A 15,736-nucleotide genomic window follows, 5' to 3' on the forward strand; every position below is an offset into this window, starting at 1 on the left:
TTGTCTGCGCGTTTAGAGATGCCCGGGGGGGGGGGGGGGGGGGTTGAGGTCTCGGCGCTGGTCGCAGAGGGCCCATCTCTGAGGCACCTGTGCCGCAGGTGTCGGGTTCACGGCCCGACTGCTTCACCTACTGCCACGCGGCGCTCGTGTTTCCTTCTTCACGCGCCCTCGTCACCGTCGTGGTTACAGTAACAGTACAGTAACAGTATGTTGCATTTGAGTAAAGTAAAGCGAAACGCAGATGTTTTCCACTGTTTGACAGGAGTAGTTTGGGAAAGGATTTTGTTCAGAAGATGGAGGCAAAGCAGCTGAAGAGAGATGTTGAAGCGCTCTTGTGAGTGGACATTAAAAGCTCAGATTGTTGTTAAAAAAAAAAAAAAAAAACACCAACTGATCTTTTTTTTTTTGGTTTTTCCTATCGGATCAGAGGTGATTACATTGGGCAGAAACTCCGAGAAAAATCCTTCGATCCAAAGGGGAAAGGCACCTCCACCATGCTGGATGACCTGGTAGAAGACACTACATTAAGGGGCGGGGCTTCGTTCTCCACTCACCTCAGGATTGAGTCGCATTGATGTGCTTGGCGTGTTGCAGGCTCACTACGACCTCGCCATCAGTGTCGCCCTCTGGTGGTTGGACAAAGACGAGGGACGCGACGCGCTGGACGGAGACATCATGTGAGGTTTTTATTAGATTTATTAGAGTTGGAATATACGCAGAATTGGGAGTACTATTCGGCTCCTTTATGTAAATGTAGGAATCCCTCAGTGTGGAAATAGTCTAAAGTTCTGCATTCAAAGGTAAAGGGAACAAGGGGTCGAGGGGCCCCCTCCGTCCCCTGAGGGCTCCCAGATGTTAACGAAGCTTTCCCCCCCGCCAGCGGAACAGCGAGCGGCTCGGGAGGCTCCCGGTACCCCGATCGCCTGGAGCGGGAGGCCATGATCCTGTCGTCCTTTGCCGGGATCGTCATGGTATGATGAGGTGTCACAGCCTTCGCTACCGGGGGGGGGCGGCGACGTGTGTGGGGTTCGGGTGACCACAACCAGTGGGAACCCAGTTATGAATGTCATATTCCATTTCTCCTCGCGGATCCTCCAAATGCTTCACGCCCGACATCCCATCGAGATCAAATGCCTTCCAGATGAGAAATGTTTTGCTAGTGGCTGACCTTCGCAGCGTTTTTCCCGCTCCAGAGGAGCCTTCCAGTGGAGGAGATCCTGGCTCTGTACAGGTGCAGACCAGCGGCTTCACACCCAGACCAGCAGTCCAAGGTGCCCGTGTCTATATATGATACCCAACGTTCATCCTTAGACCAAAGCACACGCCTAATTGTATCGCACCCAGTGGTATTTCATCATTTTTGGTGAGCAGGAATGCCTTCCGTTTGAATCCTAGGGCGCCATCGTGTATCCCTTCACTCTGTCCTACCATCCGTTTGCAATGCTCGGCTCTTACAAGGCTGCGTACCAGTCAAAGAAGCACAGTAAGTGTGTGTGTGTGTGTGTGTCCTCCTTCCCACGTCCACCAGTAGAGGTGCATTCTTAAAGGTTAAAGGTGCTAAATGGAATGGCTCGTGTGCAGAGTGTTTGAGAAAGACGGAGATGAGGAGCAGAGCCTCCTCTTGCATGTTTTATTTTATATAAATGCACTCTGCAAAGAGATGAAATGCCTTAAATCAAACATCTCAAAACTGTCACACTCACACACACGCACACACGCACGCACACACACACACACACACACACACACAGCTAAGGCCAGGAGTTGTATCTCAAATCTCTCCTAGGTCAAAAGTTGAAGAAGTGGCTGTCTGAGAGGAGGAGGGCGACTGAGCCGCCTGGACCACTGTCGCCCAAGTCTTTGTCATCGTCCTCCTTGTCTCACTCCTTCCTCAGTGTGAGTAGCCATACCATAAAGGACATGTGATGTGATATTATTCCGCATCTCTGTCTCATTTCGATCTCGAATACTTGTGTGAGGAGAATGAGGAGATCTGAAAAAAGCCCTGTGTTGAAACCTGATTCATGATATTGTGATGAAAACAAAAGGCCGTTTTACGTCCCCCGTGTGTCTCTCAGGGCAACAGTGGTCGTCAGGAGAAGACAGCGGAGCACTATGAAGGTTCGCTGGAGTCTCTGGACGACTGAAGTCCTGCAGTGGGATCTCGTCTCATGATGGACCTCCACTAGTGTTTGAGGACGGTAGTTTCTGACTTCTGTCGTCTCTTTTCTTTGCAGATTGATTAAAACCTTCAGCATTTAGAGGCAGTTAATTAGTTAGTTGTGAAATGTCGGTGGTGGAAGCTTACAAACAATAACATTTGACTAAATTAATAAATTGACACACTTTTATCTGGCTGCTGCAATTACTACTTACTTTGCAGATGGAGTTGTTCCAAAATACAGCACATTTAATATTTTGCACTTGATATTTCAGCCTCTTATTTCTCCAGAAATGCAAAAATGCACTCTATCTTGTTAGGCTTGCTTCTGATTGGTCGATGCCGCTGACGTCTCCGAGCAAACGGTTACCTTTTTACCCGCTGAGACATTTTAAAGTTTTTCTGCTGTGCTGATTCAGTGAATAAATCCCAAGTCTTTAAGAAGACAATACCCGTAGTGGACTATTATTCTGTGTGATGTGCATCAAAGGCCGTGATGTTTTGTGATGACCTCTGACATTCTGCGTGGAAAAGATTAATTCATTGGACGATGGATTAGGGGGGGTTCAATGTCTCCATACCGACGCGCATATCAATAAAAAGGGCACAGTGGGTCAGTAATTTGCCTGGTCGGAGCTTTGCGTTGATGATTCAGGGATTTCGGCTCTATGCCCCGGGGGCTGGAGCCCGTTGGCAGCGATGCCAGCGTGTTAAATCCTCGCTCATTGAAAAAACAGCTCAAAGGGGATCTGCCGACTCTTCGATTGGGGGGGGGGTTTATAAAGCGGCGCTCGGGTGCTGCTTTGTGAGACGGAACATTTCCCCCCCCCCCCCCCCCCAACCCGTGACTGAGCAGCTCCAGCACTCTTTGCAGGATGAGCAGTAAGGTGAGTCTGCTGTGTGTGTACTGCAGGGACGAGATGCACACAGCTGCACATTCAGAACGCGTGTCCCTGAGTTTTAGGATGCGAACATAAGCGGTGCGGGAGGAATGATCGCTCCCCGCCTCGGTTTGTCTCTCCCTGGACCCAGATCACTTTTTACGAGGACAGAAACTACCAGGGCCGCTCGCATGAGTGCGACGCCGACTGCCCCGACATGCACCCCCACTTCAGCCGCTGCAACTCCATCAAGGTGGAGAGCGGCTGCTGGGTGCTGTACGAGAAGCCCAACTACAGCGGCTACCAGTACGTCCTGACCCGGGGGGAGTACCCGGACTACCAGCGCTGGATGGGCTACAATGACACCATCCGCTCCTGCCGGACCTTCTCCTATGTGAGCAGGCTGTCCGGGCCCCATGTTTAGTTCACGTGAAAACTCTTTGCTTGAGAAGAAACCTCATGTTTTTTTGGGGTTTTTAGGTGACCAGACCTGTGTTTTCATGTTCATTGGGCAAATGATTAACCTTGTTTCCGCCCTCAATCACCTCCTCCTCCTTCCTAACGCCGTCCTCCACCGTGTCCCTCCAGGCCAGCGAGGGGCCGTACCGCCTGCGCATCTACGAGCGGCCCAACTTCCAGGGCCAGATGGTGGAGTTCAGCGACGACTGTGATTCGGTGCAGGAACACTTCCGCAGCCGCGACGTCTACTCCTGCAACGTGGTGGAGGGCTACTGGACCCTCTACGAGCACCCCAACTACCGCGGCCGGCAGTACTTCGTGAGGCCCGGGGAGTACCGCAAGTTCAGCGACTGGGGGGCCACCTGCGCCACCACCGGGTCCTTCCGCAGGGTCACTGGGTTTTAATCAGGCATCTCGGGCCTCTGCTGTCGATCCCATTCCATCTAAAGGAAAATGAAATGAAAACGCCTGTTTTCTCCTCTACGAGATAGAGGTCCAGCCGCCGTGTCGGCACGACATGTCACGATTAAAAACAAAAAATAAAAAAAGGAATCCTTTGAATCTATTTTTTCTGTGCTTTTGAATAATTCTTTTGGTGTTGACTGATTTAACCATTATACCATTTGGGGAAGAAACTAAAAAAAAAAAACATCTCTGTTGTAATTGTCTCTTTCCCTACGTGTCACCCTGAAGCCCCACATGAGCACAACTCATTGAACAAAACCCAAACGTTGAGATACACTCCTCCGATACTGATACCCATATTCATTGGGCGGATTGGAGCTGTATCGGCTGATGGCAAAAGGGCCCGGGTTCTGTTACCAGCATTTTAATCCAGTTTAAAGTCCAGTCACACAATGAGGGCATCTACGCTGTGTCACCACTCATTTGTAAAACCCGGGTCATATAGATTCTTATGAAACCGCGTGGATACGCTGACTCCGATCCCCCCCCCCCCCCCCCCCTCCGTCAAAGCCAACGCGCGCGGCTCTCGCTAGAAGCGTCACAGTGTCCGTCGGCGCTGACACAGGCCGCGACCAACCGAGTCCTGTCGGGTCTCTGCTGACGCGAGGGGCCTCCGCTCCAATGACAACACGCGCAGGTGCTCTGACGGTCGCAACGCGTATAAAGGCCTCTCCCTTTGGTAGCCAGAAAAAAAAAACCTACAACAACACACCGAAAGCAGTTTGACCGACAGCCGCCATGGGAAAGGTTTGTGTTCGCTTTGCGGGGCCCGTCCAACAAGTGGCCCCCTGAGGGGTGACCTCAAGTGACCTCAAGTGACCGTGATTTCCTCCGCTCCGTCAGATCGTCTTCTACGAGGACAGGAACTTCGGGGGCCGGCGCAGCGAGTGCGCGGGCGACTGCGCCGACCTGCGCGCCGCGTTCGACCGCTGCCGCTCCGTCCGGGTGGAGAGCGGCACGTTCGTGGTGTACGACCGGCCCGGCTACGCGGGAACCCAGCAGCTCATGAGGAGGGGGGAGTACTCCGACTACGTGGGCATGACGGGCATGACTGACTGTGTCGGGTCCTGCCATATGATCCCCGTGGTGAGGCCCTCAGTGACATGACATAAAATGATCCCCTTCATGTCTGTGGGATGAATATGAAGCTAGCAGCCACTTAGCTCAGCGTAGCTTAGCTTAGCATAAAGACTGGAAACGGGGCAAAGCGAAGACTCCAAGAAGCCTGCTGTGTTGCCTTTGAAAGAGCCGGGCTAGCTTTCCTGCTAAGCTAAGCTAGCTAGCTGCATACGCTACATACGTGTGGCATCAAAGTGCTTCAAACTAAACGCTGAACTCGTTTGCTACACTCCCCGCCCCTTTTTTTGCAGCACACCGGCGGCTACAAAATGAGGCTGTACGAGCATTTCGACATGAGAGGCGAGATGATGGAGCTGACCGACAACTGCCCCAACCTCGTGGAGCGCTTCCACGCGTCCAACTTCAACTCCTGCAGCGTGATGGACGGCCACTGGCTCATGTACGAGCACGCCAACTACAGGGGCCGCCACTTCTACGTGAGGCCCGGCCAGTACCAGAGCTTCAGCGAGTGGAGCGCCGGAAACTCCCGGCTCGGCTCCGTCAGGCGGCTGGCAGATCTCTAGGAGGCGGCGGGGGGCGTCCCCCGGGAGGCGCTGGATAAAAATGGCGTCGGGGTTCCCTTGGGTTGAGTTTTGTCCTTGCTCTCTGCGTTTGGGGGGGGCTTGTTTTCACACGAGGGGGGCGGCGGGGTCACGGCCCCCCGACGTCCTGACTCTCGGCAGAGGCCTGAATAAAATCCTGACACTTTTAACAAAGAGACTGGAGCGTAATTTGTTGAAGGGACGTCTGCCTGCGCGGCCCCCCTCTCACACGTTATTCACACTAAAATGATGTTAACTAAAAAAAATGACCTCACCATTAAGCAGCTGCTTTGGACATGATCTTCATCAGCAGACATAACTATGTTATCTGTTTTCCTCTAACAACTGGGAAACCTACTGGAGAAATTTACCAAAACCTTTAAACTTGTTTTAAATTACCAAGGATACATCTCAACATTTTAGATTAAACCCCCCCCCCCTCATTAAGCGGTGTGCTGTTTATTTGTTCAGACAGAAATAAACCTGTCCACTAGAGGGCAGTAGTAGAGAGTTGAAATTGTGGATGAGAGAAAATCAAAACAACATGCTGTTGACAAAAAAGAGACACAAGTTCTGTAATGGAACCAATGGGAGAATTACATTAGGCAGCGCAATGATCTTCAAACATGTTTGAACATTGAAATAAAATTCGTAGCTTTGCTGTGAAAGAACATCAAACATGTGTAGGGACATTAAATAATATTGCAATTTGCAAACATTTTACAAAGGATAATCCCAAAGGGGACGTAACCCATGGACACGAGAGGAAGGGAAATCCCAAATAAGACTTCTGAGAGCTGCTGAAAAAGAACACACCTCACACCTCACAGAGTTCCTCTCAAACAACCCCGAAGCACCTGGCAGCTCTCACCTGCGCACACATTCACACAAGTCACCTGAGTCTCATCAGTGGGGCGACACCAAAGATTCCTGCACATTACAATATGAATGACACCTGCAGAGTCTGCATTTCACACGCACCATATATGTGACAGGTGGGAGTCTTCAGAGGGCTGCATGGAGCACACGGGGCAGAGCGCATGTATGGGGGGCCAGCGGGGCCGCATGGGGAAGGTAAACATCGCAACCCCAAGCGGGGGGGGGCAGTTTTTTTGTTTTTCATTAAATGAGAAGATGGATTTCTGTAACCCAGAACCATCGTCAACTACTCACAAATGTTTACAATTTTATTCTGTATAAAATCTGTATTTATTTTGCCTTTGCAGCACGATCCATGAAAACATACTTATAATAAAAATACATTTTTCTAAGAAAATCCAATGTCCATTTCCATGTGTAGATTATCTTCTATGAGGACAAGAACTTCTCCGGGCGCTGCGTTGAGTGCAGCAACGACTCCGTGGACCTGACGTGCCTCCTCAAACGCTGCAACTCCATCAGGGTGGAGAGCGGCTGCTTCATGATCTACGAAGAGTCCAACTTTAAGGGGAACCAGTACTGCCTGAGGAGAGGAGAGTACCCCGACTGCCACCACTGGATGGGGGTCAACGACTGCGTCTGCTCCTGTCGCCTCATCCACATGGTGAGCTCCTGTTTCTGGCAACTTGTGCACAGAAACATTAGAATGATCACATCTTCAGCTGAAGGTGGCACCGCTTCTCCAGTCAGGTGCCGTTTCACCATGGCAGAAGAATGAATTATGTGGCTAAACTCAAGGGGCACCGTAGCCAACGCTTAAGTACCTTAAACCTGCCTTTTCTTTACCTACCAGCAGGGGGCGACTCCTTTAGGTTGCAAAACAAAGTCGATTGTGGAGAAGTCTATTAGGAAATGACTCCTCAGTAAACATTGTAAACATGATTCTACAGTCTCTATTTCTAGTTCCAAGTCTTCGTTAATAGAGCATGGTGTTTATTTTATGCTTTACGGTCAAACAGACCATAGAGCATAAAGAGCACTTTATGTCATTCCGGCACATAGCTACGAATAAACCTGACCACGGTCGCCTGTGTTTTAGGGAAAAAGGGTATTTACTGATGCATTTGATGTTGTAAAACAAATTGTTAAAATATACTCCACTTGTCCCCTTGTTTCTGGTATATAACTAAAAACCCATTAATTAATGAATACGGGCTGAGAGAACATGCGTAGATAACTTGCAACCTTGTCACAATTGTTTAGTTGCACTTTGTTACATTTTAACTTAACAACTTTTATGAGGGAAACAAAAATTGTATGCCAATAGTTTTTGGTTTGAAAATCAAGATGACAAAAAATAAAGAAACACAACAAGACAATGTTAGAACCATGCTAGCGGCTCCATGTTGCTATAGTAACAGCCATTTAAGCTAAATGCTAACAGGCTCACTAAACAGGTATGAACTACAAATCGACTGACATATTTCTTTATATATAAATGGCTCGTTAACGTACACACACATTGTACATTGTTTCTGTTGTCCAAACGCTTAAGAGTTCCCGTCTCTCATTTGAACCCAGGAGCCCGGGTCGTTCAGCATGCGCCTGTACGAGCGCATCGAGTTCGGGGGTCAGATGATGGACTTGGCGGAGGACTGTCCCAGCGTCATGGACCGCTTCCACGTCGACGGCATCTTCTCCTGCAACGTCACCGACGGCAACTGGCTGTTCTACGAGCAGCCGGACTACCGGGGCCGGATGTACCTGATCCGGCCCGGGGATTACACGAGGTTCAGCGATTGGGGCGGCCGGAGCGCCAGGGTCGGCTCCATCAGGCGCATCCTGGCCTCGTGATCCGTGTTCAGACGCCCCCGGAGGACTCCATGCTCCCATCATGGCAAAGAATATTCAGAATCCGACAAACACTCAACACTTTTTGACTGTTAATCCATCCAAATGAGATGCTCTGATATTATGGTGGACTTATTGCGAGGCACATCGGGGGGGGGCACAGAGGGCCACAACAAAACGCTTTTGTGACCTGTCAGCGTAAAAAAAAGAAACCGTAAAATGGATTATTCAAAGTCCTTTCAGATGTGAGCAGGACTTTTTGCAAAAACACTGGATGAGTTCTGAATACTGAGCTTTACTCTCAGGTGTTATGTTATACAGCGCAATAATTTGTTGAAGGATTGTGCAATTAAATGTGAATTAAATCCTGCTGACGCCCTGCAGTCCATCGGTCTATTGTACAGTGGTATTTTCTAGAGGCGGGGGGGGGGGGATTGTGATAAACATGGAGGAAAGAACAATTATTCATCACACACCAAGAGTCATCTATAGATAAACAGATCCACCCCCTGATCCACCACCGCTGTGAGGGATGCATTTAAATGACAATACTTTGTGCTGTGCAATCATACAGCTGCCCTTCCCGTCTTTCTTTCCTTTTTTTTATAAAGCAGGGCGGCTTGGCGCGGGTACAGCATTGAGCTCTGATTCAGTCTGACGCCAACATGACCATGGGGAAGGTAAGGCAAACGGGCTTTCAGGGACACCGCTGTTCCGCCCGACCACTCCTTCACGTCCTCGTCCCCGCGTTGAATCCCACGTTTGTACCCAACGAACTTTTGTTTCTCCGGGGACAGATCGTATTTTACGAGGACAGGAACTTCCAGGGGCGCTCCCACGAGTGCAGCAGCGACAGCGCCGACCTGCACTCCTACTTCAACAGGTGCAACTCCATCCGGGTGGAGAACGGCTGCTTCATGGTCTACGAGAGGCCCAACTTCATGGGCAACCAGTACTACCTGCGGAGGGGCGAGTACGCCGACAACCAGCGCCTGATCGGCATGAACGACTGCGTCCGATCCTGCCGGATGATCCCTCAGGTACGCCGGGGTTGGCTTGTTGTTGCTTTTTTGCTGTTAGGTGTCGGTATCCGGACACACCCGAGAGCTCCCCAAAAACACACCGGTTAGATGCGCTACTCCGCTGCTCGCAGTAACAGAGCTTCTCCAAATCCTGTCGCCAGCACCGCGGCGCCTACCGGGTGAGGCTCTACGAGCGCTCCGACATGTCCGGCCAAATGCACGAGCTGGTGGACGACTGCCCAAACGTCCAGGACCACCTCAGCATGTCCGACTTCAACTCCTGCAACGTGATGGACGGCCACTGGCTGCTGTACGACCAGCCCAACTACAAGGGCAAGGCGTACTACCTGAGGCCCGGGGAGTACAGGAAGTACAGCGACTGGGGAGGCGTCAGCCCGAGGGTCGGCTCCATCAGGAGGATCACTGACCTCAACTGAAGTCCTGCTTCGCTTCAATGCATTTTGATGTTGGCCCAATAAACTGCTTCATAAAACTCTCTGTCTTTACCACTTCTTACAATTTTTCCACAAAGCTTTATTCAATTTGATAAAACTTCCACTTCCAGTCGGTTGTTGGTGTAGAGACAAAAAAAAAAAAAACTCTGCCTGGCTGAATGATTTATGCAGCACAGCTCATAGCTTCCACACTGTAGTTTAATCTCCTCAATGCTTTTGCTGAAATACCAAACAACTCACGAGTTGCTTTTGCCCCGATGGGTTCAGCTGGTCTCAATGTGATTACTGCTAAACCAAAAAACAATGTATGTATGTATGTATAGAGAAACAAAGTTATATTCAACAAATAGTATCGCGCACATTTGTGAACGCACAGCATGAAAACTGTGAAAAGAACTTAATAAAACAGAAACAAATCAACTCATAGGATGATTGTCAGATAATAACAAAGATAATATCTTTAAGATATCTTTAATAAATACACCCACAAGACATGAGAATACTCCACATTCCTTATAGCACCATTCATAGGAAATATCAACAGAGATATAGCACAGAATAGTACCTCAGAGAATCATTTCATGGGTTTTGCATAGAGTATCTCTCCTTTTTTTTAACCCTTATTTAAAAAAGCATATGAATAAACATACATTTCAAGATTTTCATAATAACATTTCATAACAATACAATCCAGATCTTTATTTTACAGTGTGGATGTTGGAAAAAGAAGCTCGCTACAAAGTCAATAAAATGAACATTATTCTTTTCACACGAGTAATCCTAAAATACCAAATATATCAATATATTCATTTAACTTGTTAATCAGAATACAACGGAATATTTACAATAACAGAAAATCCTCCCAAACATAGATATAGGTATATGGGAAATTATACATAGACAAACAATAAACACAAACTATGGAGAACACAAGTGGCCTTAAATAAAAGCCTCGTATTGCTAAATCTGGAGTAAAGACTAGGACCACACACTTATTTTACGGTGTGATGTCTTCAAAAAGCAAAATACCCGGCTGTGATACACCGAGGGAGCTTTCAGAAACATGCTGTACTACAACCAAAAGTACATTTGCTGTGAGCCCACGAGTTAAACTATAAGTTTAAAGTGCGATACAACAATGAACCTTACGTGGAGTGACAGCAACGTGGCGTACGCGCTCTCACTTGCACCCAGCGGGTCGCTCGGGTGGAGAGTCAACGGCCGCCTGCTCTGTTATGCAACATATTTAATGCGAGAGGGCTGTTCCATATTGTTCTGCGGCCATTGTCCGCTGGACGTGTGGACACCGCACTAGTCTTTTCCTTTCTCCGTGCATGTCAAAAAACACACAGCTGTTTAATTATTTATCCTTTTTTTTTTTTTTCAAAATACAAATCCATATTTCTGACCCGACAAAAAGGTAAACATGGGCCGGTGGCCTTCAATTATAGCTCTCAGAGAATTTGAATAACAATACTTTGTTTGTCGAGAGGTAGTATAAAAAGCCCCGAAAACATGGGGAGTCTCTCCAACGGAGACCATGGGGAAGGTATGTTCTGTTTGTCCTCTCTCTTTTCAACTGGCTCTCAGCTCGTTTGACGTCGAACCAAATTCAGATTCATGAATATACACACACACACACACACATATATACATATATATATATAATATATATTTCTTTATCGTGGTTCCCGGCTGACTGCGGCTCGGGACACTCCCTCCGTCCCCCTCGCAGATCATCTTTTACGAGGACAAGAACTTCCTGGGCCGGAGCTATGAGTGCGGCAACGACTGCACGGACCTTCACTCGTACTTCAGCCGCTGCAACTCCATCCGGGTGGAGAGCGGCTGCTTCATGATCTACGAGCGGCCCAACTTCATGGGCCACCAGTACTTCATGAGGAGGGGCGAGTACCCCGACTACCAGAGGTGGATGGGCTTCAGCAGCTGCATCCGCTCGTGCCGGATGATCCCACTGGTGAGGAGACGGCAGAGTGTGGTGGTTCGACACGGGTGTGTGGGGGGGTTAACTTGACTTAAAACTCCTCTGCGCCCGCAGTACCGGGGCTCCTACAGGTTGCGCATCTACGAGAAGCCCGACTTCAGCGGCCACGTGATGGAGTTCATGGACGACTGTCCCTGCGTGTCCGACCGTTTCCACCACCGCCACGTCTACTCCAGCAACGTCATGAACGGCTTCTGGATCTTCTACGAGTACCCCAACTACCGCGGCAGGCAGTACTTCCTGAGGCCCGGGGAGTACAGGAGGTACCGCGACTGGTGCGCCACCTGCGCCATCGTCGGCTCCTTCAGGAGGGTCAACGAATTTTAGCCATGGAGCGAAACTTTGCTGTAAATATCAAGCACTTTGTTAATTAAAGACGTTGAATTTTTAATCTCCCTCGTTGAATGTGTTTTCATTGATTTGTCGGAGGTGTGACTCTGAGGAAGTCGACGGAGCTTTGCGGAGACAATAAGAGGGCTGCCGCACTGCGGGGTTTGCAGATGTTGTATTTTGTGACCATTGTGAATTGTGTTTATTCCTTAAATATAACAAGAGGAGATACATTAATGTAACACAGCTGGTCCAAAGCAAATAAACTACCCACCAAAGACAATACGTGTTAAATCCTTTTCTTCTGTGACATGTTTTCACAAACTCACTTATGTTCACTGTTCTACTCCTTAGAATAGCACAGTTAAAACATTCATAACAGGAAATGCTATTTTAAATTCTTACATTAAGGGCTCTTTTACCAAATGTGGAAGGAAGAAGAGGGACGTGCAGTATGTGACCCGTGTTGAGTGGTTTCAGGGAGAGTTCTGGGATTCGCTAGCAAGGACAGAAGAGGAGAGAACAATGACATTCAACGTTGTTATTCCAGCGATCTTATTCGCTTATTTTCTCTCTCCAATGGGTCCAAAACCTTGCGCATGAGTTGGCTTTTTTTTGCCCGTTTTGATCAACTACATAAATTCAAAAAATTCAAGGTGTCTAGATGAGGCGGCCAGACGTCATCACTGGAGCCGGAGTCCACCGTTAGCTTAGTTGCGGTGTAGCTCGTCAGCGTTTTGCTACTAGCGATGGCATTAATGCTTCCTAAAAGAGATTGTCTTGCTGAACCAAATGTGTAATTTGAATAAACATTTCTTTAGGCTGAGCATGTTTTCTGCAATAAACAAAAAATCAATGGAACAATTATATTGGGGAAAAAGCAGTTGCACGCTAACATCCACATTAATACAGCCTCCCTGCACCTTGCAGCCTTTAAGAAAATCCCATCTTCTTCTTTATGGGGTCTCTTCCCCCAACCTCCGACCATCCCAAACTCCCAGTTTGTTGGTGCATGATCTCTCCCTGATTCCCACCCGCAAAGCCGTTGTTTTAAATACTTGCGTGTTGCCTCATTGAGGCTAACCTGCACCTGTCCCAGGTGGTTATCGAGTTGCATGTCCACTGAATGGCTTATCATACATTTTAAATGTCATGTGAGAGATGAATGACCAGAAAGAGGAAATTATTGGACAAGTTTTCATAAAGGTTTGTGGCAATTTTTAAAAAGCATTTTTTCAAAAATTGGCAAAAAGCTAAAACAGAAATTCCAGTCGCTTGTGTTGTATTAATGTTAAGTCAGATAAATGGTTGTGGTGCTTAATCTTTAATATAAATAAACTACTGCAGAGGAACAGAATGAGACTAATCACAAGTGTTCAAGATAAAACCCCAAATAAAGGTAAACACATGATGGAACTTTCATGTATCCATGTGAGCAGATTTATGTTTCTGTTTCTTCAGTGGACGCTTATGGACATTTTGCTTTTATTGATAAACCAACCTTTCATCCATTTGTAAAGTTTTAACTTTTTAATTATGAATTAAATTAATTTCAGGCATCTAGACAGAAAAAAATAAATCAATATTCTGTACATTCATATATAATTATGGATATAATGACTTCTCATGAATGTACCTTGTACCCTTTTACCAATTGGTAATAAGACTAACAAGATTTACCGTGAAGAAGGTTTTATTTTCATTCAGTGCTGTTTTCAAATTCTGTGTTTTTATCGATAATGTTTAAGGTCATGTGCATTAGTTTGGATACGTGCAGTAAAATAATGTATGTAACACAGTATTTGTTATTTGTTGACTTTGAGCACGCAAGTTTTCCCACTGACAGTGTACTGGTTCTGGGTTTCTCGTGGGTTTGACAGAGATGGGGCTCGCTGTCCATCAGTGGTGATCTGACCATATGTGGAGAACCTTCTGACTGAGAATAGTGCACAAACAAAGCCCCTGCTTATAATAGACAATGGAGATGACGGCTGCCAGAAATGTATGGATGGAGAACCATTGTTACACATTTATAGACCCTGTTCAGCAAAAGTCATACTGCTAGTTCATCAGCTTTGCCCATTTGAATAACAACACATCATGGCCCCTGGGGTTTTGTATAAAAAGGCCCTGGAGTCATGGAGCTAGCAGAGCAAGTTGAACCATCCTCCGGGAACCACCTAAACCACCATCATGGGCAAGGTAATGGGATGTTTATTTGTGTTTTCGCACTCACAATATAAAAAAGCACATTCACATATCAAAGAACTTCAGCATGTGGGATGCCCAAGGTCTTATTCAGAATCTTCCCTCTGTTCTCCATTTCAGATCGTCTTTTACGAGGAGAAGAACTTCCAGGGTCGCTCCTATGAGTGCATGAGCGACTGCACCGACATGTCCTCCTACCTGAGCAGGTGCCAGTCCTGCAGGGTGGAGAGCGGCTGCTTCATGGTCTACGAGCGCACCAACTACATGGGTCAGCAGTTCTTCATGAGGAGGGGCGAGTACCATGATATGCAGCGCATGATGAGCATGGGAATGATGTTCGACTCCATCAGATCCTGCAGGATGATCCCCCATGTACGGCACCTACAAATCCCTTTCATATTATATACATTTAACCTTCACTTTCGGAAGTTGCATGTGAGCCGGTGCTTACGTCTCTACTGTATTGCATTTACAGCACAGGGGACAGTTCAGGATGAGGATCTACGAGAGGGAGAACTTCGGCGGTCAGATGAACGAGATGATGGACGACTGTGACAACATCATGGACCGTTACCGCATGAACGACTGCCAGTCCGTCAACGTGATGGACGGCCACTGGCTGATGTACGAGCAGCCCCAGTTCAGAGGCAAGATGATGTACCTGAGGCCCGGAGAGTACAGGAGCTTCAGGGACATGGGCATGAGCGGCATGAGGTTCATGAGCATGAGGCGCATCACCGACATGTGCTAGACTTCTGTACTTGACTTCAGTAAATAAAAAAACAACGTGTAATTCATACTGTGGCCGTGTTGTCAAGCGAGCATGCTTCCTTTTAGTGGTTTTTTGAGCTGTTTAAATGACTTATGCATCACATCACCACGATTCTGAAGCGTTTGTAGCTGCTTTATTAAGTGAACAAGTTTTGAGCAGTGTTAAAGGTCACATTCAATTTGATTCAAAACGTCCAGTCCAAGAGTAATAAAATAGATACAAGATATAGGATATTAAAAAATAAATTGACGACCAAGTACATTAATATGTAAACTATAGATATAATCCATTTAGTGTACAACAAGTTCAAAGACATCAATTATACTAACATTTTGGTCAAATTCATCACTTTTAATTTTTGCCGCTCAAAGCTGTGAACTAACAACAAACATGGCTATTAGCACTCACAGCTGTTAAGATAGCTGCCGGTGGAAGGGGGGAAATGATTTCAAAAAATGTGAAGAATGAGGTTTCTACAACACATCACCTACTCTCTCCATCCACATTGTGAGGTTCCATCTCAGGAAAGAAGCCTCTGTTAGCTCAGATCATCGCCTTTTAGTTCAGAATCCTGTTTTCATTCATAG

At 47.4% G+C, this 15,736-nt stretch overlaps 7 protein-coding genes across 7 annotated transcripts in view; 6 read left to right on the plus strand and 1 right to left on the minus strand.

Moving 5' to 3' along the window:
- LOC119228777 (beta/gamma crystallin domain-containing protein 1-like) overlaps nucleotides 1-15,736 on the minus strand; it is a 244,007-nt gene that overhangs the window by 226,451 nt on the left and 1,820 nt on the right. Inside the window, 1 exon segment of the mRNA XM_037488698.2 lies at nucleotides 8,026-8,041. Within this exon segment, the coding sequence (XP_037344595.2) occupies nucleotides 8,026-8,041 (16 nt within the window).
- LOC119229058 (uncharacterized protein C2orf80-like) lies at nucleotides 286-2,333 on the plus strand. Its single transcript, XM_037489165.2, has 8 exons — nucleotides 286-334; nucleotides 428-509; nucleotides 595-677; nucleotides 881-971; nucleotides 1,194-1,271; nucleotides 1,396-1,483; nucleotides 1,787-1,896; nucleotides 2,079-2,333. Exons 1-8 carry the CDS (start codon nucleotides 294-296, stop codon nucleotides 2,145-2,147), a joined length of 642 nt encoding a protein of 213 aa, XP_037345062.2. The 5' UTR covers nucleotides 286-293; the 3' UTR covers nucleotides 2,148-2,333.
- Nucleotides 3,016-3,906, plus strand: LOC119229185 (gamma-crystallin M2-like). Its single transcript, XM_037489368.2, has 3 exons — nucleotides 3,016-3,048; nucleotides 3,194-3,436; nucleotides 3,631-3,906. The coding sequence occupies exons 1-3, from the start codon at nucleotides 3,037-3,039 to the stop codon at nucleotides 3,904-3,906; spliced, it is 531 nt and encodes a 176-aa protein (XP_037345265.1). The 5' UTR covers nucleotides 3,016-3,036.
- On the plus strand, nucleotides 4,705-5,609 carry LOC119229186 (gamma-crystallin B-like). Its single transcript, XM_062564856.1, has 3 exons — nucleotides 4,705-4,713; nucleotides 4,804-5,052; nucleotides 5,337-5,609. The coding sequence occupies exons 1-3, from the start codon at nucleotides 4,705-4,707 to the stop codon at nucleotides 5,607-5,609; spliced, it is 531 nt and encodes a 176-aa protein (XP_062420840.1).
- On the plus strand, nucleotides 9,023-9,816 carry LOC119229187 (gamma-crystallin M2-like). Its single transcript, XM_037489371.1, has 3 exons — nucleotides 9,023-9,037; nucleotides 9,155-9,397; nucleotides 9,541-9,816. Exons 1-3 carry the CDS (start codon nucleotides 9,023-9,025, stop codon nucleotides 9,814-9,816), a joined length of 534 nt encoding a protein of 177 aa, XP_037345268.1.
- Nucleotides 11,363-12,166, plus strand: LOC119229188 (gamma-crystallin M2). The gene is made up of 3 exons (XM_037489372.1): nucleotides 11,363-11,383; nucleotides 11,570-11,812; nucleotides 11,894-12,166. Exons 1-3 carry the CDS (start codon nucleotides 11,375-11,377, stop codon nucleotides 12,164-12,166), a joined length of 525 nt encoding a protein of 174 aa, XP_037345269.1. The 5' UTR covers nucleotides 11,363-11,374.
- LOC119228779 (gamma-crystallin M1-like) lies at nucleotides 14,363-15,128 on the plus strand. Its single transcript, XM_037488704.1, has 3 exons — nucleotides 14,363-14,371; nucleotides 14,498-14,749; nucleotides 14,853-15,128. Exons 1-3 carry the CDS (start codon nucleotides 14,363-14,365, stop codon nucleotides 15,126-15,128), a joined length of 537 nt encoding a protein of 178 aa, XP_037344601.1.

The sequence above is a fragment of the Pungitius pungitius genome, chromosome 10, assembly GCF_949316345.1.
Source record: "Pungitius pungitius chromosome 10, fPunPun2.1, whole genome shotgun sequence".
Taxonomy (NCBI): Eukaryota; Metazoa; Chordata; class Actinopteri; order Perciformes; family Gasterosteidae; genus Pungitius; species Pungitius pungitius.

Bases quoted from the DNA above. Each gene is read 5' to 3' on its own strand.
- LOC119229058 (XM_037489165.2), top strand. From the start codon at position 294: ATGGAGGCAAAGCAGCTGAAGAGAGATGTTGAAGCGCTCTT. The intron at 510-594 runs GTAGAAGACACT...GGCGTGTTGCAG, and splicing joins CCACCATGCTGGATGACCTG to GCTCACTACGACCTCGCCAT. The intron at 972-1,193 runs GTATGATGAGGT...TTCCCGCTCCAG, and splicing joins CCTTTGCCGGGATCGTCATG to AGGAGCCTTCCAGTGGAGGA.
- LOC119229185 (XM_037489368.2), top strand. The intron at 3,437-3,630 runs GTGAGCAGGCTG...GTGTCCCTCCAG, and splicing joins CCTGCCGGACCTTCTCCTAT to GCCAGCGAGGGGCCGTACCG.
- LOC119229186 (XM_062564856.1), top strand. The intron at 5,053-5,336 runs GTGAGGCCCTCA...CTTTTTTTGCAG, and splicing joins CCTGCCATATGATCCCCGTG to CACACCGGCGGCTACAAAAT.
- LOC119229187 (XM_037489371.1), top strand. The intron at 9,398-9,540 runs GTACGCCGGGGT...TCCTGTCGCCAG, and splicing joins CCTGCCGGATGATCCCTCAG to CACCGCGGCGCCTACCGGGT.
- LOC119229188 (XM_037489372.1), top strand. The intron at 11,813-11,893 runs GTGAGGAGACGG...CTGCGCCCGCAG, and splicing joins CGTGCCGGATGATCCCACTG to TACCGGGGCTCCTACAGGTT.
- LOC119228779 (XM_037488704.1), top strand. The intron at 14,750-14,852 runs GTACGGCACCTA...TTGCATTTACAG, and splicing joins CCTGCAGGATGATCCCCCAT to CACAGGGGACAGTTCAGGAT.